Source organism: Ambystoma mexicanum, chromosome 6q, assembly GCF_040938575.1.
Source record: "Ambystoma mexicanum isolate Mex_15411 chromosome 6q, UKY_AmexF1_1, whole genome shotgun sequence".
In the NCBI taxonomy this organism is placed as follows: Eukaryota; Metazoa; Chordata; class Amphibia; order Caudata; family Ambystomatidae; genus Ambystoma; species Ambystoma mexicanum.
This window is the reverse complement of record NC_090937.1, coordinates 1,343,239,653-1,343,267,269: the sequence shown is the minus strand read 5'-3', so window position 1 is coordinate 1,343,267,269 and position 27,617 is coordinate 1,343,239,653. Positions and strand designations below refer to the sequence as shown.

The 27,617-nt window shown below is 44.8% G+C and overlaps 1 protein-coding gene across 2 annotated transcripts in view; it reads left to right on the top strand.

Moving 5' to 3' along the window:
* Positions 1 to 27,617, top strand: part of LOC138516662 (proton channel OTOP1-like) — a 169,186-nt gene that overhangs the window by 101,027 nt on the left and 40,542 nt on the right. For both annotated transcript variants that reach the window (XM_069631961.1, XM_069631960.1), the window contains exon 4: positions 20,733 to 20,791. In XM_069631961.1, the coding sequence (XP_069488062.1) occupies positions 20,733 to 20,791 (59 nt within the window). The remainder of the gene's footprint in view (positions 1 to 20,732; positions 20,792 to 27,617) is intronic.

Genomic DNA, 27,617 nt, shown 5'->3' with positions numbered 1-27,617 from the left:
AGAAGCGCTACCTACACATACTCTGGCGGGGCCCTACCCACAATTACTCAGGTGGAGGTGCTACCTCCAACTACACTGGGGCCCTGGCGGGGCGCTACCAAATGACACAAGCAGAAGCGCTACCTACACATACTCTGGTGGAGGCGCCACCTCCAATTACTCAGGCAGAGGCGCTACCTCCAAATACTCTGGCAGGGCACTACCAAATGACACAAGCAGAAGCGCTACCTACACATACTCTGGCGGGGCCCTACCCTCAAATACTCTGGTGGAGGCGCTACTTCCAATTACACTGGCGGAGGCACTACCTCCAAATAAAATACACTGGCAGAGGCGCTACCTCTAATCACACTGGCGGAGGCACTACCTCCAAATACACTGGCAGAGGCGCTACCTCTAATCACACTGGTGGAGGCGCTACCTCCAAATACTCAGGTGGAGGCGCCACCTCCAATGATACTGGCAGAGGCACTCCCTCCAAATACTCTGGCGGAGACACTACCTCCAATCACACTGGTGGAGGTGCTACCTCCAACTACTCTGGTGGAGGCGCTACCTCCTATTACACTGGCGGAGGCGCTACCTGCAAATACACTGTCGGAGGCACCACCTCCAATTACAGTGGCAGAGGCACTACCTCCAAATACTCTGTCGGAGGCACTACCTCCAATCACACTGGCGGAGGCGCTACCTCCAACTACTCTGGCGAAGGCGCTACCTCCTATTACTCTGGCAGAGGCGCTACCTCCAATTACTCTGGCGGAGGCGTTACCTCCAAAAATACTTTCATGCTCCTCATGTGGGAGGCGCTACCTCCACTGTACTCGCGGAAGTGCTACCTCCACTATAGTCACGGAGGCGCTACCTCCTCACTTAATTGTAGCACATCCACAGGCTACACACACTATGGGTGCTGCCCCATTTCACATCTTCTCTGACTCATTCTCGCTCTCACCTAACTTCACCCATTACACTATTTCATAACATTCCAAACCTCGCATCTCTCAAAAACCTGCCTTTTAATGGAGAATGGTACTCCCCATTAATCTCCTAATCTACACACATAAAGCCACACTGGAACAATGAGGGAACATGAATGCATCTTATTATGGAGTGATGAAAACTCACATAAATCCTCACTGTTATGCTTGGAAATGCTACCTCCCAACTCACATACATTCTCACTGCTATGCTTGAAAGGGAAGTAGAGTATGCTTGGAGGCGCTACCTCCCAGCAACACCTGTGGTATTCCGCAACTCCTGTGGTATTCCTAACCACACACACCTCTAACATACCCAAATGGTCACGCAGGCTCTCCACCTTTACCCTGCACAACTGGATGTACTACCATCCAGACCGCTGTGGCACACTCACCACATTTCTCTAGTGTAATGGCGGCGCTACCACCCATGCAGCTGTGGTTTCACTTAACCACACTCATACTTACATATACACTGGAGTCGCTACCTCCAAACCCGTGTGGCACTTTCACCCACATACAATACATATTCTGGGTGCTACCCAACACTCAACCTCTTTGACTCTTAGCAAAACACATGTTTTACCCATGTGCACCCATTTCATACATGAGTCACATAAAACAACAGTTTGCATTACCATTTTGCAAAAATTAAAATCCTAATAATTCGTGTTGCACAATACATATACTTATTTTCTCACCATTAAAGCAATAGCAAAATATATAATTACATTTCCTAAAATCCATGGCCAGTTTATGTACCACCCTGCATCTTTGTGGCACTCACCCACAATCACTCTGATACACTATGTTCTTGCACCTCTGTGGCACTCACCCACCCATACACTTGTGTCTACACTGCCTAACAACTCAACTTCATAGTGACATTTGCATACACAGCCCTTATGGCATAACCAAGAAATATGCGCATTTATTCCTACATGTCTATGTTGGCTGCAGCCTACCCTGCAATCCCTCAATGGTTACTCTAACCTCTCTCACACCCTGCTACTGACTTGCACACATCTAGGCATATTGTGCATGTTCAGAATGTCCAAATGAGTCCTTTTGAACCTGAAATTCCTCAAATGTGTTAAATCTAATACATTTAACTTTTAACCTCACTTTCTGCACGCATATATCCACACAAAAACTTCTCATGCACCTCCCATGCTTGTCAATCCTTAACCTGTTACAAAACTCTGTTGGTACCACAAACTTAATGCATACGCATATTGTGCATGTTCAGAATGTCCAAATGAGTCCTTTTGAACCTAAAATTCCTCAAATGTGTTAAATCCAATACATTTTAGATCTGAACCTCAATTCCTGCACGCATATATCTACACACAAACTTATCGTGCACCTCCCATGCTTGTCAATCCTTAATCTGTTACAAAACTAGGTTGGTAACACAAACTTAATGCAAAAACAGTTAAAGGATACACGTTGCTGCTCCTGAATGTCCAACGTTATCTTCTGAAAGACCAGATTTGTGACCATCATAATCACTTAAACATAAAATGATACACTGCAGCCATTACTTCAAATGCGGTCCTTGTGCCTCCTCTGCAGTCGCAGCACCTTGATGCACCATAACCCAAATTTGCTGCATTCCTTCACCAGGAACGACATTCATGACAACAATAATGACATCCTTGGCAAATCCTATAGTGGAATTCGGATTTCCTACTGCGCTCTTATTCCTATCTGATTTTCCGACTCACCGACGTGCTCAGCAGTGCTTTACATCTCTCAGCCGGATAATACCAATAAAATCGTAGGCACACTGTGAAGATGATTCGTAAGGGGGTCTCTCCTCTCACCCCACAACGCACTTAGGCTTATTCACTCATCTTACAGCCCAATGCCTTCAGCTCTCCTCTTCCTGTGCACGGCAATGCAAGTTGCAGGGTTCTTTCCTCATAACATTGTTTATTTTATTCTTCATCCTGCCTCGGTTAATGGCTTCGGCTACCGGCTGGAATCTGGCATGGTAAGTGCATTCTAATATGAACATAATGCTTGAATCTGGCGTTCTATGGCATCGCCAACTCCCTTAAACCAGCTGTGATGTCACCAGTCACACTTCTGCCTCGGGGCAATGCTGATCTTCATAAGCCAAACATCACTCATACCACGTACCTCGACCCAGCATATGTCATCCTTCAACTTCAGTATTTTAAAACGGTTCACTGCTTCCAAAACACGATTCGCTTTTGATCCTTGAAAACAAAGTGGCACGCAGGCAGTTTTCCCTGCATCCCTTTCCCTGAGCATACGCTACCAGACTAGCGCTGCCTGGGTCTAACCTTTAGTTCACATTACGCTTGGGACATGCAGAGCCAGTACTCGCTGCTCACTCCAGACTGTCACTTCAAAATCTTCCCTAACATGCTAGTGGCTCATTGGGGAACCCCTCAGCTCACTGTCCGCAGTCTCACATCCTTCTCCAAGTCCCACTTATGAACTCAAAGCAGACTTACACTCCTACATGGGAGGAAGCTTTCTGGGCTTCATACTTTCCCCAAAGCTTACTTTTGGTTTCATATGAGGGTAAACAGCATCACATCCCTGCGCTGCTTGACTGGGGAATGATACTTTGACTGGTGAATGGAAACATCACAGCAGAGCTTTCTTCTTCACCCCTCAGTACTTCACACTTGCAATGTAACCTCTGACAGGCGACAGCTTCACCCAGCACGCCATACACCAGGAACACCTTCCTACCACAAAGAGTTGCTGCTGGTCATGGCATCAGCTGTCTTCTCTTGCCCGCAGCTCCTTAGCTCCTCCCTCTCTCATGGGAGTCATCTTCACTACAAGCTTTGTTTAATCTACAGGTTTCTTAAACTAATGGGGTGGGATTCCTTCTTCAGTTTAAGGGACCAGGTGTCATTTTAAGCTTCCTTTTATCTTCACTTAACAGACAACACTTCTGGTTTTACTTTAACAGGCTTCACTTCTTCACACAGATTTCTCAATCGTAAAGGCCTAGCTCCCTTCTTGAGCTTCCCTTCAAGGCCCTGCTCCTCTCTTCAGCCCCAGGACCCAGCTCTCCCTCCATTATATGGGCAGCTTATCCTTCCTATATAGGGCTTCCTTCCTCCCTTTTGGTGCCCTGGGTGATGGGTCTTACTTGTGTTTTGGGGCAGTGTTGTCCTTCTTTTCCATCTTCTTCCTGCACCCCCAGCAGCAGGCTTCTTCCACTTTCTTCAGTTTCTTACTCGCATGTTCTTCTTTTTAAGACCACCTCGTCGCCAATGTTGTAAAGTGACTTCCAGGCTTCTTGGGATTACTTATATGTTTATTACAAGTACTTAAGTCACAGTTACATGAAGTTATATACATAAGAGGACAGGACATAACACTGGCTCCCATCACCCAGGCTGGGGAGCTCTAACTGGCTGGGTGTGGAATCCTTGGGTAAACATTCCGACATTCACAAGGCAACACTCCAACATGACATCACCAGCTTTCACATGCAGAGACAAGCACATCACAACACTACCCCTACCTCCTCGACTTTAATGTCTCTTTTTGAGCTCATGACTGAAGGAAAAATGGTATTGCCTCAACACATGTAGTACCATACACAGGAACCAATGCTGACCGATTCCTCTTACACTCATGAACTTGTAGAACATCTTCGAAAACACCATGCATTTGCCTAACATTGATCACAACATCATATAAAGCAAAGCCTAATCCTTCAACCTTGGGTATGATGTCTACATATCTTGGTTATCATGTATACTAAGGATAGAAAGGGGCATGTACAAGATAACTTGCAGCATTAATTAGGAAATATAATACAAGGCGGTGGATCATGGTACCCTTTGCTGTAACCTCTCACACCACTTCCACTTCTCCCCGGATGCTACCTCATGGATCAAATCATTCCTTGGTGAACACACCAACAGAGTGCTCATTGCTGAAGCCTCAGCCAACCCCATCCCGGCTCCTCTAGGCGACCGCAAGGATCCTGACCACAAAAGTGATGGGTGGAAGGTTTCGAATGAATCTAAACCACTGGCAATTGCTCTGGGCAACCTTCCACACCACCGTTTTTTAGCCCGTCTGCGCCATTGCAAAAGGGGACTAGCCATGTGCAAATCAGTCAGCAGCTGCCGCCACCGAAGGTAGCAGCCCAGCCCGAACTGCTAGGCCAGGTCCCCTCTGCACAGAAAACCAAGCAACCCCAGACATGTTTCGGCCTTGTTGGACCTCCTCAGTGAGGTGCAGCCTGGTTCCCTGTGGCGCAGCGAGCAAGGGACCCACGTCTGGCCATACCCTCTCTCACAAGGAGAAACAAACTGACCACAAAAGTGATGGGTGGAAGGTTTCGAATGAATCTAAACCACTGGCAATTGCTCTGGGCAACCTTCCACACCACCGTTTTTTAGTCCGTCTGCGCCATTGCAAAAGGGGACTAGCCATGTGCAAATCAGTCAGCAGCTGCCGCCACCGAAGGTAGCAGCCCAGCCCGAACTGCTAGGCCAGGTCCCCTCTGCACAGAAAACCAAGCAACCCCAGACATGTTTCGGACTTGTTGGACCTCCTCAGTGAGGTGCAGCCTGGTTCCCTGTGGCGCAGCGAGCAAGGGACCCACGTCTGGGCATACCCTCTCTCACAAGGAGAAACAAACTGACCACAAAAGTGATGGGTGGAAGGTTTCGAATGAATCTAAACCACTGGCAATTGCTCTGGGCAACCTTCCACACCACCGTTTTTTAGCCCGTCTGCGCCATTGCAAAAGGGGACTAGCCATGTGCAAATCAGTCAGCAGCTGCCGCCACCGAAGGTAGCAGCCCAGCCCGAACTGCTAGGCCAGGTCCCCTCTGCACAGAAAACCAAGCAACCCGGCCTTGTTGGACCTCCTCAGTGAGGTGCAGCCTGGTTCCCTGTGGCGGAGCGAGCAAGGGACCCAAATCTGGGCATGCCCTCTCTCACAAGGAGAAACAAACTGACCACAAAAGTGATGGGTGGAAGGTTTCGAATGAATCTAAACCACTGGCAATTGCTCTGGGCAACCTTCCACACCACCGTTTTTTAGCCCGTCTGCGCCATTGCAAAAGGGGACTAGCCATGTGCAAATCAGTCAGCAGCTGCCGCCACCGAAGGTAGCAGCCCAGCCCGAACTGGGATCCTAGGACACTGCCTCTCACCCACGCTGTGCAACACTCATGAAAAACCACTGTTTGACTTTTAAGATGCATTGGATTCACATATACTAACTTTGTAGCTGATACTCAAATACTAATCCCCATCACAGGTGATTACACTCAGGGCACATCCACAATCAATACAGTTTACACCATAAAGAACTGGATGTCTACCCACAACTCCTGCTTTAATGATGAGAAGACGGAACTCCTCATTGTGGGCTCTCCTCACAGACTAAAAAACCTTGATACTATCTTTTCCACTTTTTGCATAGACAGTACTATCATCCCAGTACTGAAACAAGTTAAAACGCTGGCCGTTTACTTCAAAGCTGATCTGTCCATGACTAAGCACATAAATGCACTTTCATCCAATACCACCTAGAAATCAAGGCTCATTCTACTGACTAGGCAATTCCTCTCCCAGGGCAGCTGCCTTACCCTCGCAAGAAACCTCATACACAGCAAGCTGGATTATTGTATCATCCTACTCATGGGCACCTCAGCACCTAACCTGGCAAAAATGCAACTACAACAAAATAAAGCACCGTGTGCTGCTCTTGGCCTGAAACTATCTGATCATATTTCAGCAACTAGACGAGAAGTCCTCTGGCTTCCAATCAAAGCATGCCTTGACTTCAAAACTTTGTCTATTGCCCACGTTTGCATTTACAATGAGGCCCCTGCTACCTCAACAACTGCATCACCTAGAGATTTCCAGTGCACTCCTTAAGATCCATTTCCAGTATCTCGCTACACACTCCCTATTTTAAAAGCAAAAAAGCTGAGGGTGCTAGCTTCTGTGTTATTGCTCCCACACTCTGGCACTCTCTGCCCCCCAGCATCAGGAATGAACCCTATTATGCTGCGTTGAAATGCTGGTAAAAACGTGGCTCTTTGACAAATGTGATTAAAGACTGCTGTTAGCGCTGTGTTACTTTCCAGATGTTGCCAGCTTGATCTCTGCCTATTGTACCACACACCGTGATACCCCTCGGTCTGGGTGTTACAAAATAAAGATTATTTTAATGAACATAGCAGTGGTGCAGAAGAATGGTATTAAATAACTTGAACTTTCTAAAGTCTATCACACTCACCTTGAAACACAATGTTGTAAAAAATGATTAAAGGTACAGTGGACAATCCACAAAGTATGTTATTCACTTGTGTGTGCCATTCTTCAGTTGGGGAAATTCCCTAAACTGAACATGCACACAAAAAAGTATTTTCATGGGCTAGGTGTGCCAAGGGTGTGCCCAGGCCGTAGCTGTCACAGTTCGGAATGTATCAATTGTTTATAAATGCCAGTTCCTGTATATGTTTCCTCTGTTTTTCCGCTGTTGCAAGCCAAGCAAAGGGAAAACACAATTCTGCGCAGACCACTTTCAAAATGGAAATGCTCGTACACTGCATGATTCTTTCTGTAGTTCTTTATATGTTCTTCCCCAAAATAAGGTGGAACTCTAATCAGCAAGAAGGGACGAACCCATCAAAGCCAGTCACTGTAAATGTGTTTCCCTAAAGGTGACTTGTAGGCGCATGGTTGGGTTGAATGTGGTGCCATGTGCCAGCACACAGTTCCTAAAATGGCATGCAAATCCTTATTGAGAAACAGGTATCCTTATTGAGAAACAGGTATTTGTGTGTAGGAAGATTTTAGGGCAAAATGTGGGTTCCAGTCGTCGGAGTGTATGAAAAAACGTACTGGAACTATGTTCCCTGCTGGCCTGCCCCTGCTCTCCACAAACCCCATTGCCACTCACAATGCAACCCTGCAAACAAACATACCTGCTTTTTAAGTGAATGTTGATCGTAGTGCACTCAAATGCAAGTTTCAACTTTTTCATACACTTTTTTTTAAAGTAATAGTATATGAACAGTAAAACTGTTTTTAAAAAAGTAGAGGAGCTATGCTCCCAACCGCCCCTGCCCACCTCGCCCACTGCTGAGTTCTTGTTAATGCCTGTTTTGCTCCTGCCAACTTCTATATCCACCCCCTGTTCCCTGCTTGCCCTGGCTCCTGTTAGGTTTGTTGGGAGCTGTTAGAAGCAGGCTCTGGATGCAACTGCTGGAACCTGCAAGCCATTGCTGTCTGCAGTTCATCGCTGTTGGAGCGAAGTGAGAGACTTCTTTTGACTTGTTACTCCACCCGAGACACATGACGCTTGAAACCACTGCTCTTTGCTCCTTTACATATTCTGGTAAAAATGAGGAAAACTGTTGAAAGCTGAATTGTGAATTGACAGAAATTCTACTTAATGAGTGAGTACTGTGGCAACGCTGCAGAGGGGCTTGTGATCTCCTGCAGTAGCATCGTGACGCTTTAACTTTAGCTAAAGTTACCAATTGCAATTGCTTCTGAAACCTGTCTTGCAGTACACCTGTTGTTGGCCACTGCAACTAGTGACACAGACGGTTTAGAGGCTCCAGCAGCCCCTAAGCCTCAGCAAAGCCAGTTTAGATAGTTTTGGACAATTTAGGACTTTTGACTGATTTGGGGTAGGACAAGAATCCTTTGGGTCCTGTTGTGAGGGAAAGCAACTGCACCCTTAAGAGTTAAATGGCAAGGGAGTAAGAGGAGGAGCCTCAGGAAGGATGGGGCAGCTATAATAAAATGGGAGTTGATGTCAAACAGGGATACCGAAGAACCTACCACAAGGTGCTCGGCCCATCCTCCAAGCAGCCATCCTACTGTGGGCCGCGAAGAGGCCCGCCTGCCTAAACCCGGAGTCCTTCTGAGCATTCCACTCGCCCTTTGCCGCCCTCAGAGAAGGCAGCGTCATTTGCATCTGGAGAAGCGTACACTGCAGGCAATCCAGCCCGCTCATGACCGGTGTCCTTTCGAGCAGCCTGCTCATCCTTCACGGCACTCAGGAAGCCTTTGTGTCTGGAGACGCGTGCACCACAGGATTCACTGCACCACGGTTAGCCGTCCGACACACGCCCAAGCCCGGCTCACATCATAAGGGAGGCTGGCTCACCACTTGAGGGCCCACTGCCAGCAATACCCCCAAGCCTGCCTTGCAACACACGGCAGGCCCAGCACCTAGTAAATCAGAAAAGATAAAAAGGAAAAGAAACAGACCGCACGGCTCCAATCACTGGACTACAAACACATAGTGCACTGGTACCAGCTAACCAAACTGCAAACACACAGTGCACTGGTACCAGGAAAAGTGAACCTCAGCCCCTACAAGCAGCACAAGGGTGGGCAGAGGAGCACCCCACACCAGGGGGCCATATCCACAATTGGCTGCATGCAGCCAGGGCAGGCATAAGCATTTAACGGTCATGTCACCCAACTCCGCCCAAACAAGCACCCCTACTGGACAATGTGAACCTGCAGACCCACCAACATGGTGGACGCAGCAGGAGACCAGGGTGTGGCAAGGTAGGGCACCGGCAATGTAGCATTCCTAAAGAAGCCCTGTTCATTAAGCCTCCAACCACAGCTGGACAGAGGTCCCAGGCGGACTGCGTGGGTCGAGGATTTCAATGGCTTCATCAAAGCCGCAGGGGAAGAGAAGTTGCCAGTACTCAACGACATCTTCACAAACCTTGCTGGGACAGAAATAAATGCCATCATCAAAACTATTCCCATGCAAGACAGGACCACCTATGACAAACCCGTGGCTGCCCTAATCTAGAAATTAGCCATACAGCCGAACAGGGACAATGAAAAGTATGTGCTCAATTAATGCCAACAGACATCCTGCAAGACCGTGGAGGAATGTATCACTTGCTTTATGGTCTACTACCAATTCTCAGCCTTTTCAGACGATTAAGCTATCCGACACCACGTCATCAAAGAATGCACATCATCCGTATTGCGTAAGCAGCTCCTCAAGAAACAATTGATGAAGTTATTGAGATGGCAAGGGTCCATGAGAGGGTGGAGATCCAAGCATCCACCGTGGAGACGGCCCAGAAAGAGACATGGCAGCCCTCATCGGCATCAGAGATGCAGGAAGAGGGGCATTCGACTATCAGTCCCCACCAAAAGGACTGCCGAGAGAAGGATACCCCCAGACAAGGCAAGGAAATGTTCCTGCCCGCAGAGTCTCTGCTATCACTGTGGCCATATCTTCCCCCACATGGCTGCATTCCCGGCAATGAGCCAACAATGCTCCACATGCGGCACAGAAGGGCACTTCCAGATTGTCTTCCGGGAAGGGAGGTTGTTCCTGCTAAGCTGACAGCTTCAAATAGCACCAAATAGCTGGTGATAACCATACAGACCAAGAGCGATACCTTCACAGTGGAGACAACCACAGTTCTACCCACAGCAGCCAAGTAGAATGGTCAGAGCAATGAAACAAGGTCTGGAATATGGGGAGGTACCAGGTGATCACCAGCTGCCACATACAGACTACTACTATACAGATCAACAAGGCTACCCAGGAGACCCATATGCAAACTGGAACACATTTTCATATGGACAGGACACAGAATATTTCAACGCTTTTGTAAACATGGTGCATGGGGAGCAAGATGACAGTGAAGCCCTGAAGGTGATGGTGCGAATAGAAGGAGTCACTCACCACTTCTTAATTGACACGGGAGCTACCGTCAATATCATGGGGTAACAGGAGTTCTTGCTATCCAGGAGCAGAAGGGATCTGGCACCATTGAGAGCTCGCATGTTTCAATGGGGAGCCAGCGCGCCAGTACCATTGCTGGAACAATTCAGAAGGACACTCTCATTCAAGGGGAAGACGACTGACAACCTCATCTGAGTGCTCAGGAGCCCAGTCAGTAGGTAGTGTCTGCTTGGTTACTGCATCGCAAAGGAGCACAGCCTGATAGACATCCACTTCCAGGACAATGACATGGTGCAATGCAGCAGGGAACGTGGAAAACACGGGAGCAGGGAGAAAGGGGCAGTTATAATAAAATGGTTGATGTCAGACAGTGTTGTGTGTCCTCCATTGACATATGCTTAGAGGCATAACAGGTCAGTGAGAACTGGATGCTTCAGATTACGTTTGTTGCTGCTGCTGCACACAACACAGAACAGTGTTTTCCTCCCCTGGGTGGCCCCATAGTTCCTTGTGGCCAGAGCAAATTGAATTGGAAAAATATTTTTGGACGAATTTCTAGAGTAAATGGAAATGCCTCTTTCTTCTTGTTCTGGAACATAGTATTCTGGGTCACTTATTTGGTGCTGTACAGTTCATTTACCGTACCCACCCCCCTGGGCAACTAGGTGACGTAGACCTCTTGGATACTTGATGCATCAACATTGCAGACACTCCCCGGACCAGAATTATAATCTCTCTTGTTCCTAGCGATATTGCATGTTGGTACTCAGTTGCTGCCTTTGCCTAGAGCATGTCGCTTGATTACTTACTTTACCTGACTTGTCCCCGAGGGCGACCAGCAGGCTTGTCGCTTTGGAGCATTGGGGTGAAGTACGTTCTTTTGTTTTAGAGGGGCGGGTTCTGCTACTTAGCTGCTGTAGAGAGCACTTTACATGTTTGCTGCCCTTTGTGACTGGGCGGATCAGAGATGAGAGCGTATTTCTATTGTTACCTGAAAAGATCATTACATTGAGGTGAGGTGAGGGACAATTTCGTTTTGTTTATAACTAATATGTTTCCATTCTCCTGCCTCTGAATCTTTTAAGTATTGATTTACATATGAAGGACACCTTTTCTTGTTAATTTTGATTTATAAGTATCAAGGCTCTTCTGAAAGATGGCTATGTTTTACACAGGTTGCAAGCATTTAAAAAGAAGCATAACTTGGGCTTTGTCTGTCCGATTTACATAGGGTGTGCAGCATCGAGAATCAGTGTTCCCTTTCATCAAATAAACATCATGGACTTCATTGACATGATGTCCTTATTTTGGTATCCCTTCCGTTGCGTCTGTACTGGCGGAATATTAACTGCCATACCACTAAATGCTGATTCTGCTGCTGAAATGCGCCAGAATCACTTGAAGTGCCACTGCACTGCTGAGTTTATCATCAGCAGTGGCAATCATAGAGTGGATTTTCCAGTGCTGTGAATGCAGTGTTGAAACACTTGTGTATAGGCGCGTTATAAATGCCATATCATATCATTGTTCAATTGAATGTTCTATGTGATATTTTCGAATATTGGGCATGTAAAGAAGATTTTTTTTCAGCTGCTTTGCTGCATCCGTCAATATTCCAAAATAGGACGATTTTGGGGGATTTCTACACTGATCCATCCTCTTATAGTCTATTGTCAATACCCCCACGCGCCCTCTCCAGCGCTGGTGGGAATGTCAGTTACGTAGGGGGGATTCCCCGCGGAACCCGCATCACTCACCGGCCCTTTCCATTTCACTGCACATCCAGTCCTTTCCACCCTCCACCCTAAACACATTCAAGCAGAAACACACACTCGCTCCGCCCAGCTCGCATCACGCAGACTGCAAATTACGATCACACATCTTTCCCCCTCACCTTCACCCCCACAACACATACACACACACACACACTTACTTTTTCATTCCCGCACATCCATCTTCTGTTCCTGCCAGCCGAACCTGCCGGCCCTTGCCTGCACTCGTGTGCAGCAAGGGGTATGACAGGTCGCTTTAGAAAGACCACTCTGAACGGTCTCATAGCGGCCTTTTCCAAAGCAACTTTGTTTTCCTCTGTAAAGTGACAAGGTGATTTTCACTTAATACCGGATTTATTGGACACAATGGGCCTCATTATGAGTCCGGCAGTAGCCGTGCCGGTAAAACCGGCAGGCTGCCGCCAGACTTGTGGGGATTTACCGGCTCCGGACTTGCTGGAATTACTTGGGCATTACCGCCCCTGTGGTCCAGTGATTCCAGAGCCGGTATTCTGTTACTCCCCATTCCCGCAGAGTCCCATATGACTCCATGGGAATGGGGGCCGTGGAAACACCAGCACCATGCAGTAATGGTGCTGGTGTTTCCACGTCCATCTGCGGCCGGTGGCGTTACGCCCGCCAGGTCAGACCTGGAGGGCATAACACCACACAGCCACAAAACTCATATTTAGCCGGCCCGGAAAACGGTACCGATGCAGTTTTACCAGCACCGTTAAATCCGGACGGGCTAACATGTAATGAGGCCTAATGTTTTGCTGTTTTATCATTTCCAAGTCTGCACAATACAAAATACAATCCGATTTATCATGTTACAGCCAAGTGTGCACAGGAGGCATACTTGGCTGTAATTCGATTATCTGTGTCTTCGCAAACAGGCTCACAGAGCCTTGTTTTCCTCATTGCTGATACACCTAAAAACATCCTAACTACACCTCTTTAGTCTGGTGCGGCATAATACTCAAAGCCCACTACCCTGGGACACAGGTTTTGCCATATGCCACATGTCACATTATCTGCTGCCTTTCACACAAGTCACATTATGGTATTCCCAAGATGGTGCATGGTGCATGGTTGACACACTATCGTTAAGTTCAGTATTGAGCTACATAGGAAACCTGAGAAATGAATTGCAAACAACGTTTGACTTGCATGACGGATTTGGCTGCAATTTTTCAAACAAAAGGTTTGAAATTTCGAATTCCAATTTACCTACTCCACCAAAAGACCTAAAATGCATACCACCAAAAGTTTGAACATGAAAAGTTTGAACCTTTTGTGGTATGTATGTTTTGGTGGGGTAGGTAACAAAAAAGAAAAACAAAGGCTGTGGGGTCCTTGGGGGTGTCCCCCGCAACACCCCGCTCACTATACTATACTATACAGTATAGTGAGATGGGGTTGTGGGGGACAGCCTCCCAGCTGGCCAAAAAAATAAAAAAAATAAAAAAGAAAAGGACCCTGCAGCGCTGGTTCCCGATCACGGAAGTGAAAGGGAACAGGCGTCTCAGGGTCCAGCGAGAAGGATGGCAAGGTAAATAAGGGGATGGAGGTCGGGTATAGGAGTTTGGGTGGGGTTTTGGGTAGGGGTTTGGGCACATCGGGAATGTTCAGGGGCTAAATGACCGAAGATTATTTTGAGCAAATAATCTTCTGTCATTTCTCCCTCAAACTTTTCCGTCATGGGAAAATCACACAGATTCCAGTAAAATCAGGTAGGAAAAAACATGGGCACAAAGCATTGACTTGTTTTCTGGGAGAACTCTCAGATTGTTTCATCCAGTAGCTTTAAAAACACCCCCATTGTGCTTTGCTGGAGTGATGCTTTTCAGAATGAAATTCCACCAATTTCTTTGTTCGATGCAAGAGACCACTGTTATTATGGGAATAACCGTGTTATTATGGGAATAACCACAACTAGCCGAAAACAAAAAGTCCGAAAAATACCATTTGGACAGGAAAACAGATGCAATGTCATAAGGCTAGAGGTGGTGTTGGGGATAGAATACACCATGCGAAATTGGGGCTTTGTGGTGGCTGGGGAACAAGTTCAGAGCTCAAATGTTTTCTAATAGCTGGGGTTATTCAGCAGTTTAACCTCAGCTATTAAAGAAAACACGAACGGTAAAGGAAAGTGTGTTACACGAAACAAAAGTTGGGGGGAATGGGAGAGGGCTGGTGTGGGAAAGAGCACTTGAGGCAAGCATGCCAAGAGGAGGGGGACACGTGGTGCGTGCCTGGAAGGGAAGAAATTTGGTTGTTGTACACTTTTTACAGGTATCCCTGGTTATTTGCAAGCGCCAACAGATACCTTATTTGTAGTACATTGTCAATATACCCATGGTTATGAGAAAAAAGGTTTTTAAAAAAGAGAGTTACAACAATGTGATTAATACTAAGAAATGGAATTTTACAGCTACACCTACTCATTACCCCCAAATGAGTGTGGCCGAAGGATATGGCTAATGGGTTACTTTAAGGAACCAAACAGTGCAATATTGAAAGTGGACACGGCCGAAAGTGTTCTAGAATATACAGTGGGCCCGAAGGACATGCATAGAAGCCACAGCCAAAGGCTGTGGCCACCTAGTGGGTCAAAAAGAAATATATTGGGGGAACATGTACAGTGGACATGGACAAAGGCCATGGCTAGTGGCCCATAAAAAAACAATGGTATAACAAAACAGTTGAAATTCACTGAACATTTTTTAGTTGTAGGGTAGTTAAGAAGAGCAGAATTTTGTACACTACTGTTTGTGAACAGATTAGCAGATATACATTACCATTTCAGGTAATCTCTACAAGCGAGTAGCACATCTAGATGGGTGAAAACGTGGGCACTTTGGCCCAAGATGGTTGGTCTCTAGCTCCCCAGGCTACAGGTTCCCTCAGCTGCCAAAGCCTTGATATAGTTTGACAAATACATGCCACACCCAGATGCTTAAATGAGAAGAGGGGGTTGTGGCTGGTGAGTAGTGATTTCTATGGAGGCTAATGTTAATCTGTCTTTAGCCTCAGCAAATGACTTAAAAGTGAAACACTTTTTAATTAAGTATTTTAAAAGGTCTGTGGTGGAAGGGAGTGGGAGGGGAATGAAGACACTGTTATGTATGTAACTCCAATCAAGCAATAACACTAAGTCAGTGCCTTGTCTGCGATGCCCAAGGGAAGCCCTTATTTATATATTTTTATGGCAAGTTATAATCTGGATGATGAACCCTTGTATAACACCCCTCTCTTAGAATCCCCCTGATCCCACTGAGCCGGGAAGTAGATTTGTTTTGCAAATTTAAAAGGTTTATTTGAAAAATTAAACTATATATATATATATATATATATATATCACACTTCTATAAATAAATTGATAATGGATAGCACACTTGTGAATATGAGCAGTAATCAGTAATAGGTAATCCTACAGTAGCGCAGTTCCTGGTTACTTTTGAATAGGAAAAGAAAATAAGGTGGTAGAGAATGCCTTTATGGCTTCAAGGACAATGTAATGATGAATGAAATGCAGTACAGAAAATAACTGGATATGGCTTCAACAAAAGACAATGTAATCACTTTTCCTTGACAATTCACTCCCCCCCCTTTATGCAATATAAGGAGATGGAAAGGAGAGCACACAGTTCTCAGGAATGCAATCAAATACAATACGAAATTCAGTTCCCCCCCTAGCAATCTTAGAGAAAAACAGGTATGATTTTAAAACACAGGCCCAAAATGCCCAAAATGCCTTGAATGTGGTGGCAATGAAGTGAAATGATGCTAAAAGTGATTTTAATTCCCTGTAGGAGGTTCAGGGTGAGTGGTAGACACTTTAAATCAGTTCAGGTCAGCCCTAACAATGATTCAGGGATGGTTATTAGGTTGCAAATGAATTTTAGCAGTTCAAGCAAAGCGGCTATCTTTTTACAGGTGAAGAAATCAGGCCAAATTGCAAATCGCGGTAATGTTTGCGAGTGCGTAAATTGTGATTGCGGAAAAAGTGTAAGGAGTAGGAAGTCAGTTCTAGGTTCGTTGAAGAGCCTAGAATCTCAGCTTAAAATTCCGATTCTATCACAAACGGTTCAAGAGATACGGATGATTTCGTGAAGGTAGATTCTCAAAAGAAAAAGTCAAGCTCAGAATTACAGTTTTGGAAGCTTTAGAATGACAGAATGACACGATTTCTAGGAGGCAGTTCTAATTAGGTCAAAATAGTTTGAATTTGATTATTTTAAACTAAGAGATTAGTTCTGGCACAGTCCTAGCTGGGTACTCACACTATATTTTGGACAGGAATGCGACTTCGTCACGGATCAGGTCAAGATTGGCTGCGGTCCTCTCTTCACTTGGACTGGTTCTGCACACAGCAATTCACAGCGATCTGGTCTGGGTCTGCTAGCGGAACTGCACAGCGGTCTGGATCTCATGTTCTGGTAAAGTTCTTGGCAAAAAATTCAAACAGCTCGCCCGGCTGTTGAATAGTTTGGTTGGTTTTGAGACCTGCTGAAGAGGATTCAGCTTGTGGATTCAGGCCTCTCTGCTACAAATTCTGGAGTTAATTTCTGGTCTCTGGAGATTGATGGATTTGAAGTCTGGATCTCTGGATGTGAAGTCTGAAGTCTCCCGGTAAAGCGTCCCACAAGAAAGTGGAAAGTGAATGTCTTTACCTGTCCCAGCAGTCTCCTTTTATGTGTTTAGAAAGTGGGTGTGTGCATAGCATAACTGAGCCTGCCCCTCTCAACCTGTCATTGGCCCAGTTCCTCCTCTCTTCCTTGATTGGGGAGCTGGGTTGTGTGTCATCTTTATGGCTTACAGAAAGACACTCCCCTTGTCAATATGCACACAAATCTATTTCTGATCCAAATACATATTTCCCAGATACACAATTTGTTGAAATTACATGTACATATTACAGATTCCTTATGGTCCTTGATTGTCTGACTCTGATCTTCCTGGGGGCTTGCATTAAAAAATGACAACTTAATTTCGTTTTTAGTGGGTTTTGCAACATTCGTTTTTCATCAAAAATTACACAAATGTACACCCTCCTTCTACACACATCCCAGTAAATTTCCATGTCTCTAGCATAAACACAGTGTCTGGAATATTGATAAATAACAGGGTTCGGTCCTAGAACACCATAGAAATTGGAGTTTGGACTCAAATTGTGAGGGCATTTTTCATACTAAGAATCTCAGAGTTGTACATTCCTGTCATTTGGTTACCATAAGTTATCAATGTTTCTATGAAATATATATTTGCTGCAATAGGAATCCACACTCAAGTCTGGCCCGCCCCTTGAAGCTGGGTGGGTCAGGGATCACATGCCTCTGCTCCCAGGCAGAGCTCTGTTTACAGTCAACATTCAAAATTAACATACCCCATTCAACTGAAAGGGGCTATTGTCTCTCTCCTCCAGGCTGAAGGCTGAAGGCCCCCCTCCCTCTCACTCAGAAGGGCCATGTGATATCCTGTCTCCTGTTGTGAGTCTCTGGGGTGTTAAGAGTTCTCAGCCTCTTGGCCTCTGGGAACAGCAGGTGGCTAAAATGTTGATTAACCAACAGGCTTTGAAGTCCCTGCCCCTCTTGCAACTCCTAAATACAGTTTCCCTGTCAGAGTTTAGACCGCTACCGCCGGTTTGTGGACAAAGCTGGTACTGCACCCATTTTTGGGATCTGTCTTGAATGAATGCATTTCAATAGAGTGGTCTTTTGCTTGATAGTATAGGACCCTTGCTTAACATTGTTTTGATGGCATCCTTACAGTAGAGTGGTGATGTGGAACCCCCCACAAGAAGGTTGTATCTTTAGAGTGGTCTTGTGCCCATGATTTTAGCAACTTTTTGACATAAAAAAAAACAGATTTTGAACAGAACCACCTTTCTTTGCACTGGTGGGTGGCAGATTAGGTGACCATTTTGGTGTGCGCAAACTGCGCAGTTCTCCTGGATTCTGGCGTTAATGTGGGCGGCGACAGCTCATCCCCACATCTACCCAGTCTATTGATTCAACATGGGTCAAAACCTTTGACAGTTAAGCAGTGCTTAAGCAAGACACCTGTCCATTATTGCCATTCTTTGTGGAGAGTATTCACATTACAGGCATAGATTAACACTTTCCAGGGCTTCCAGAGTATCGAAGAACAGGCAGTTGGGAGAAAGACAGAATTACATTTAAGGTATATTTAAGGTATATTTGCAAAACAGGCTTATTTCTCTGTAAGTGCCTGATCTTCTAAATGTAAATCATCACATTTCTTTTTCTATTTGAGGTCACAGTCCTGGAATGTTTGTTTTGGGTTAAATAATAATAGTAAGTGCATTGTTCCATTTTTTAGCTGATATGTTTTTACTGTATTCAATCGAAGTGACCCACAACTGCAAATTCTATGAAGCTTTTGGTGGTGGAATGATTGAAAGCCCTTACTACTGGAATATTCGTTAGGTGAATTTAGCAGCAGCTGTATCTACTGATTTCATTTGTTGTGCATTTGTAAGGTGCTTAAACAGCAAGACATTGTATTTCAAAGCACCCAAAGCTTGCCAAAGCTAAGCCCATGGAAAATATGAGCCTGAGTCATGGAAGTGTTTTATAATGCACAATGCCATAGGAAAATGTTCTGTGAATCAGGTCCAATGTGTTCATACAAATTCAACTGATCACTGGAAACTACAATTTTTTGGCTCACGGCTTCCCCAAAATAAACCTCAGATAAAAGCCCATCGGTTGGCCAAAGAGGGACAAGCTAGGGACATGTATGCACATTTTGACCAATGATGAAGCTCTTCCACAGTTTAGTCCGATGCCACCGTTGGTCATCTAGGAAGTAATCACATGGCAAGATGTTTGACACATTTGGATTCGGACGGATGATGATATTTTTGGGACTGACTCTGTTTCCAAGGTCACTCATGCCCCGGCTGAATATCGGCACCAATTCTTAAGTACCATTTTTATGCCACTGAACAGTTTCTGACATTGAGGTTGAGATGGCCACTGTGCGAGAACCAGGCAGAACCAGAACATTGGCCCAACAACAAAAACAGGACATGAATAACAATGCCTACCGTGCCCATAGAAAAAAACATTATTCATTCGGAGGATTGAACCTTCATCGCCTAGTGGATTTCCAGGTGTGTTTTCTAACTTCTGATCCACAATTCATGTCTGAACATTGGAGTACCTAAGTCTTCTTCATCTTAACACTGTGGCAGCTCCCAATTCGCCTCCAAATGCTGTAGTTGGCTTTTGCTGAGTGTTTCTCAGGCTGTTTTCATATGCAAAAAAGTATCAGGATCTGAGCAAACCATAAAATAAAGTTTCCAAACAAATAAATAAAGTTTCTTCAAAAATAGAAAAATAAAGTCGCTGTAGGATGAAAAATTCTGTGTGAAAAAGAAATAAGAACATTAGTGATGTAAGGTTTTCTCTTGGGAAAGGACATGTCGATTCTCCCACATTCATCTGTATCAATAATGAGCAGGCAGAGTACCAAAGCACTTTAAATAGAACATTTGTATATACTGTTATTATGTCTCAATTAAAATTGGCCCTTATTTTATCGGCCTCAGAAGAATGAAGGGCCTAGTCCACATCAATGGCATTGGAAACTGTGACCTGCAGATCACACATGTCACAGCAGTAAGAGACAAACCCGCTGATCTCCCTTACTGGCCAGCAATATTCCACTCGTTTTTAATGGTAAAGCTTATTATGGGGGTTATTTAAAATGTCATTCCCAGGATCAAACTCTACATTACTGAATCTTGCCTCACAATTGTTGAAAGTAGTATGATCATTTAACTGTCATTGTAAGACATGCCACCATCATTTAACTTCTGCATGTGTTAAATGGGAGAAGTAAAATAAAAATAAAAATTGAATACAAGGTGACCGTCAGTGATGAGGTTGAAATGAAGTCCTCTTGACTGCCTGCTTTCAAAAGGACAAGTCTTCTATTATTTGAAGGCCCACATGGTCTGGCTATGAAACCTACTATATTCTTATGTGTTTCCAGAAGGGTGTGCACGTGTGCTCTTTGGACTGGGCATGTATGTGCAGTAGCTTAAACCCAGCAATGAGAAGGAGACATGGTAGACAATGTCTAGCATGTCTGGATCCGCTGTGTATCAGTTATTGTTTGGAGCTGAAACAGTAGGAGTTCTATGTCCAAATGTTTCTCAGTTCAGTAGCAATATTTATTCTCTACTATTCAATTCTCTCCTAAATGTCCTTTTAATATCTTTTGTTGCCCCTTTTTTCATAGGTCTACTTGTTATGGTTTCATGCAAAAGACATTATCCAGTCTTTCAAGACCCTTGAAAGGTAAATATCATGCGTGTTACGGATGTATGGTTAAACAATATGTTGTGGTATAACATGATATTTACATAAGGCAAGCTCAAACGACCAGCGGAGGTGCACATACTTGGTGAAGCCCCCAGCATCTACACCACAGACCATTTCACTTTGAAAACCTAAGGTAAAGCTGTCCCTGCAGGTCTCCTCCCTCTGCCGGTCTCCGTGTGTATGTGCTGTGAGAGCAGTCTGTCCTTGACTTGTTAGGGGTGGGGCTTATGGACCGAAAATCATGGGCATGTTCACCTACTAACATTACCCATTTGTAGCCATCCCACTTCCTTTGAAAGGCACGATGGGAGATGTGTTTTGCCTGCACTGTGAACCACTGAGCATACGGTCATCTCCACAGATATATCCCACTATTGCTTTGGGCGGCTTGGCTGCATCCCCACCCTCCCCCCCGTCCTCTCTTGGGCAATCCTTTGGTGTTGCAGTGACTTCAGAGCATGGCCACTGCTTTGCCCTTTGCGCCATCTGTCCAAGATATGATCTTTGGTCAGGTCCAAGACAGAGTGCCCAACGCCGCCAGTGCATGGTGCGACTTATTACCACTGCCCACAGCATGAGCAAGTCCCAGGCGAAGTAACCCTGGTTATTAGTACATCTGATGTTCCCTCTGTTCTAAGAAATCACTCTTCTACTCATAGCTGTCCAGACAAATACAAAGCATTCACGGAGGGTGCCAGTATGCTTGTGAGGTTTCACATTCTAACTGAACCCTTGAGGGAGCTGCTTTTTACAATATTCTTCTTCATGGTTACTAGTATTTCATTGATCAATGATCAATCTCTACATTCTCTTGTTTTACGGACAGTGTTTTCACGTGGCTCCATATAGTGCTTTAATAATCCAATTTATCGTTCCACAATTCATTTATTTTTAATATAGGAAACATGTAAAATGTAATTCACGCACATCATTGCAACAACTAATTCTAAAACCGTATGCTTTGTGATACAAACCTTTTATTAATTCTGCAAGACAAGGTACATATCTACAATGAATGCTTTTATTTGCAGAATTAGACAGTAATCTGCGATGCATACAATCAAATCTAGACATCATTATGAACAACACTGTTGTGCAAATCCATGTCTGTACTGTCTACTCATTAAATATCAAGCCCGTACATCTTTCAAATGACTTCTGATGACAATTTCCTCTTGTCTGCTCTCCACATGGCTTCACACATAAACCATCCATCTTGTCTCAGAATACGTATCCGGGGGTGACTTCATGACATCATAGGGCACTATGAGCTATAGAGGATGACTAAGGGAAAAGAGGAAACCTTTTCAGGAAGTGATTAAAGCTTGCATAGTGGTGCCACTTGCTACCCCATCCTTTAGGCTCATTAAATCTCACTTTGGCGGTTTCCCGCCTGGTGTTCTCGATGAGGCGCATTCTGATTCTTCCTCTGATTGCCTCTGTGTGCTGTCTCTCTCCTGCAATGCTTCTCATTCTAAGTGAACCGGGCTATGTGTATATTTGCATAGCCCCAGTCCCCATATCTTCATCATGTCCATGATTCCCTCTGACATGTTCCCCTCGCCCCATAATTTTTCCTCACACTACAACCCATCTGGAGTGTATTGAGTTGTGTTTACATTCGCATAGTCCCATCCTTCAATAGCCACTTCATGCCTGTGATCATCACAGACGTGCCACCTTGTGTCGGTGATACACTCCTGATATTCTAACTGTAGAAACTTCCAGAAAAATATGAGGCCTAGAAGTTGGACTTCTTTACCAAATTTCCTCCTACACCAAGACATTTCTCACTGGCTTGGATTGACACTTCAGGTCAACTACCTGGTTAGCTTTAAATTAGATTATTAAATGAAACTCTACATATATATCCTTATATTTATCCGGCTATATATTGGTTTACCTTCTGTCCAGTATGCATATGAACTCCCCTTTTTTTTTGCAATCTTTCCTTTCATGTGAACCAATCAGTGGCCTATCCCTGTAATATTTTCTCCCACCTCATCTGCTCTTGCCCACACATTCTGCTTGCAGCACACATTGGAACTTATTTTTGATCGCCTCATAAATTGCATGGAGGGGACTTGCTACGTTTACAATTTTGCATAGAAAGATCGCCTCTGCGCAGTTGCTTGGCGCAGTGCAAAACTAAAGACAAAAAAGGTGGTGTGCATGCTTGTAGGCCACCATTTTGCACTCCAACATGCAAATTGAGTAAACAATGCTTGCCATCTATGCATCTCTCAGGAGGATAGCTCAGTGGCAACGTGCTCGCCTTGGAAGCGAGATGACACAGAGCAGCACAGGTTCAATCCCCGGGTCCGCGTTTAGAAACCTCTGGGTATTAAGTGCGTCATGAATAACCTATCATATCATGGCAGTCAGCTTTTCCGATGGATTCCTAATGAGTCTGCCTCCTTTTTGCTGGTGTAAAATGCAGGTAGAATCCATAGGAATCCACAGCATTTGCTCCAGCAGGAAAATAAATGCTAGTGCAAATACACAGAGTGTTTCTATGGGGAAGAGGTGAGGGGAAGTGAATTCATAACTGACGACCAACCTTTCCTCTCCTCCACATAAATGAATGAAATGAGGTGTAACGTGAATTCAAAGCAATCAAATTTTACACATGACATTTTGTGTAAGGATCAAAATGTGTGTTATGCTTCCTACTCTATAGCAAAATATATAGCAGAAGTGTTGCCCGCATTCCCTTTGATTTACCACCACAACAGACTCTCTTACTGAACAATGTGTGCACGTGTGCCTTACCTCACGTTACCTTCCTTACATCTTTTATATGACACCCTTTGGCTTCATACAGAATCCACCAGTCTACTCCAAAGAGGACCAGAGGTATTTTAATCTATCAAAACTTGAACACAATGATTTATTGTATCTTAATGTCTTCATATAACGCTTCATACCAGACTCGTCTTGTTTCTAAGAACTATAATAGAAGGGGTTTTTACCCAATATTAAGGCTACCTCATTTAATGATCTAAGGATGCGTCACTGCAGCCAGGATTTGGACTTGCGTACTCGAGGCTGGCACTCTATTGGAGGCGAGGTGAGCGAGAAAAACTCATTGAGCTACCACCCCCACTGTGGTACAACATTTAGAAGGATGGATAAGTCAAACGTGTTCAATGGATAGAATTCACAGGTAGCCTTCCGACACCAAAACCTACACCGAGCCGGATTCCTAAACAATTAACACTGCAAACAAAAGCAAAGGTTTATTACCATACCATAGAAAATACAGATATAGTGGGCATAATTGCTGTAATGGAGTGCTTAGAGCACTGGACTTTTAAAGAAGGAGTTACGCATCAGCTATCATTTGGCTTCAAACAAGATCAATACATCTGAATTTGACTAGTCTTTGCTGCTTTTCCTTTGATAGAGGTCTGGATGTCAGACAAATATCCATATAGAGCAAACATCTCCTACCAGGAAAGAAATGCCAGAGTTAGACCAGCCAACTGAATATGTGGTCCACTGGCTGTGCACCTGGGCTCAGAGGTCTCCAATACCCATCATCACCAATGAAAACCTCAGCCAAAGTCAGCATGCATTTTCTGCTGTTTCAGCAATTGGCAATTTGGCCCACTGCTCCTCTCACCCATGCCCCTGTCCTAATTATCAGCTCACTGAAATTTTATTCGATTGGTGATAAAAGGGCCTCACAATTAATCTGGTGAAAAAAGGGAACACAATCGAGAAATATTGAATATTATATTGACATTGCAAGTACTCCTGACCATATATGTTATCCTCATCTGATCATGCATGTGCCAGAAAAAAAAAACCTCTTCAGGCACGAGGTGCCTGTGCTGCCATATTTTTATATGGTTGTGAAGAACAATCAGTGCTGAGTGTCCTATATGGGGTTTAGGCAATGCTTCAGTTAAATGAAGTTAAAAGGCCTTTACACTCTTTTCCCTTTGGCCAAACCTGACTTTGATATTGCATATCTCCAAACTTGTCTGCGAAACGCCTTTGATGTGTTTTGGACCCAGACCAATAGCTGAAGAAGGTTTGTTTGCTCATGTGAAGTTCAGGTTCCTTTGAAAAGTAAATCATAATTTGTGTGTGCATCTCTGATGTGCACGTGACATATTAAGTTGCAGAATGTCATACCATGTTGTGTCTCCTTGCACTTTCTATCTCTATCACCCAGTCGGTCGTATCTGACGGATAGATTGTTGGCGATTATCTTGAATATTTTGACACTACTGTGTTATGCCTCCTGTGTGGGATTTATATCCCTGTCCCTATGGATACAGTTTATTTATTTATTGTGTATTTATAATGCGCCTATACAGCAAACAGTGTTTCAGGGCGCAGAAAGACAAAGGGGAGCAGGGGGAGCAGCGATGAAGAATAACAAGTGACGGTACTAGTAGGCCTTGTGTCATTCGGATCATGCAAGTGCAGTAACAAGAAGGGCAGGGGAGTGGGGAGGAAGGGGCAAGTGCTGGTCAGAGCGGAATGCGCTAATGTTAAGGAGGGAAAGGAAGTGCAGGTTGGAGTGCGCAAATCCTGGGGAGGAGGAAGAGTGCCCTGTGCTGGGCGAGTGCTAAAGGGAATGCAGAGAGTGCAGGGGAATGAAGGTCCACATGCAAAATGGCTCAACAGGGGTGCAGGCCCAGCCAGGCTGGTGCAGGCAGAGGGAACCCGTGAGGGAAAGTGCAGGTTAGGAGGAGGGTCAGGGGAGACTGAGGTGATGGGGTAGACTGGGCGAAGAGGGCCTGGTGCCCTCTTATGAATCAGAAGGAACCAGGCAGCCAGTCAAAACAAACCTTTTGTCGTTAGTCCTTGCTCCATCTGAGACAGATTTTGAAAGCAAGTGCTTTCAGACTGTCGATTTATGACCATCTCTTTGTTTTAATCCTTGCCTCCTCCCTATCTAGCCTATCCAACATGAATTCCCAAACGATTTACTGTATTTAGCATCTGGCATTTGGCCTCCAAGGACCTAAACATACCACAGTGGACCTGTGCCTAACAAAAAAAAAAACGGGGAAAAAACATGCTCACACACTGATCACTGAAAGTCAATCCCAAGTCTTGCCAGGCTGTTAATTCTATTAATTTCCCACACTGAAGTAAATGCCCCGAACAAGTCTCAAGCATGGATCTATGAAAAGACTGAGCACCTGGGACTTTCAGTTGACCCATGCCTTTTTCTGATCCATCCTTCCCAGATGTCTGAATGAACCATCCATTTGCCTAATGCAATGCCGCCCACAACGGTGCCCAATTATTACAAGCACATAGGCATTCCAACCAGTTGCTAATTGGGGTGCCTTTGTGGTTGTTGCATACCCACAATTCATTGCTCAGGGGCTTGTAGGCTGAAAAGGCCTATTCTACTCTCACATAAATATTGAGACAGTGCACTACCTCTGCAGGGTTTGTTTTTGGGGTTTGAATTTTTAAAATAGCTGCTGCTTTAAGCAAAAAACGTGCATCATCTGGGCCAGAAATGATCCTTAGCCTTTCTACTAATTTATTTAATTATAAGTCAGTTATTGTCCAGTCCGATAGCACAGCGACTAGAGCGCCCGCTTTGACACCTATGCAGACCATGATGATGCAGGTTCTAATCCTGGCAGGGCCAAACTCAGCTTTTCATCCTTCCGAGGTCAATAACTGAGCACCACACACTGTGGGTAATAATAAGCAGCGCTCAGATGCCTGGGGGTTTGTAGCACTATATAAATGCTAAATTATTATCATTGTGCATTGTTTGCTTATTCCAACCTTTATTTCGAACACAAAGGGCATACAAGGCAACTTTCCATGGAGGCCAATATGGTTTGGGTCTATATGATCAAATTTATTTGACCTTTTTTTCGGTCTAAAATGCAGGGCGTCCCGCAACTCTCTCCTCTTCCCCTCAAACTAATCCATACCCTTACACACCCCATATATATCAAAAAGATCAAAAAAATGTGATCAAATGTTTTAGGGCAAATGTGTTTAGGTTATTTATGCTAATACCAGCCAGCAGTCCAGAAGGAACTTCCCCTTAAACTGAGCACGAGATGCTTGTTGTGCAGGGTCGCTGCTGTTTCTGGTTTTGGAACCTGTTCAGTGTTTGCTGCTTGTATACAGCTTGTGTCCATGATGGAGTGCAGAAATCTGGACATTTCCTCTTGGGCTGCTGCACGACTGGCCTCTTTCGTTTGGCTACACTGCTTTCCTGCTCCAATTTCCCTCTCCCCAATGCACCCCGCCCCCATGTCTCATACCCTTGAATTAAAGAATTTGGTGTAAAATGATGGGCGCGTTATTGCTCACTCTTAAAAAACTGCCATATGTCCGTGTTTGTTATGTTTATCTACTTTGTATCACTATGTAGATGCAAATGTGCTTTAATATTCACTATTTGGATCAATTTCTTTCAAATATGGCTGTGCAAAACCCTCCCAAAGCCTACTCGTATGGGTTGGACTTGACTTTAGGAAAACTTGCAAGGAAACCTCTGCTTTCCAGTCCATCCCTGGTTCGTGTACTTGTGCATTCTTCTGCATAGCCTTGGCTGGGTTAGTCTCCATCACTTCCATTGATCTGACACTTATTTAGAGAACAAGAATGTTACAAAAGGCAGCACGACTTTAGAACTGTTGTTTCTGCTGGGATATTGTGTACCTAGAAGAGGTTTGTACATAACCTTGACATTGGGACTGTCTCACCCTGACGTCTATGCAGCTGTGATGTTTATTGGTGTAATGCTACACCCAGGAGGCTGCCAGTAGAATGCCACACCCTGGAGCTTGCCACTGGGACTTTA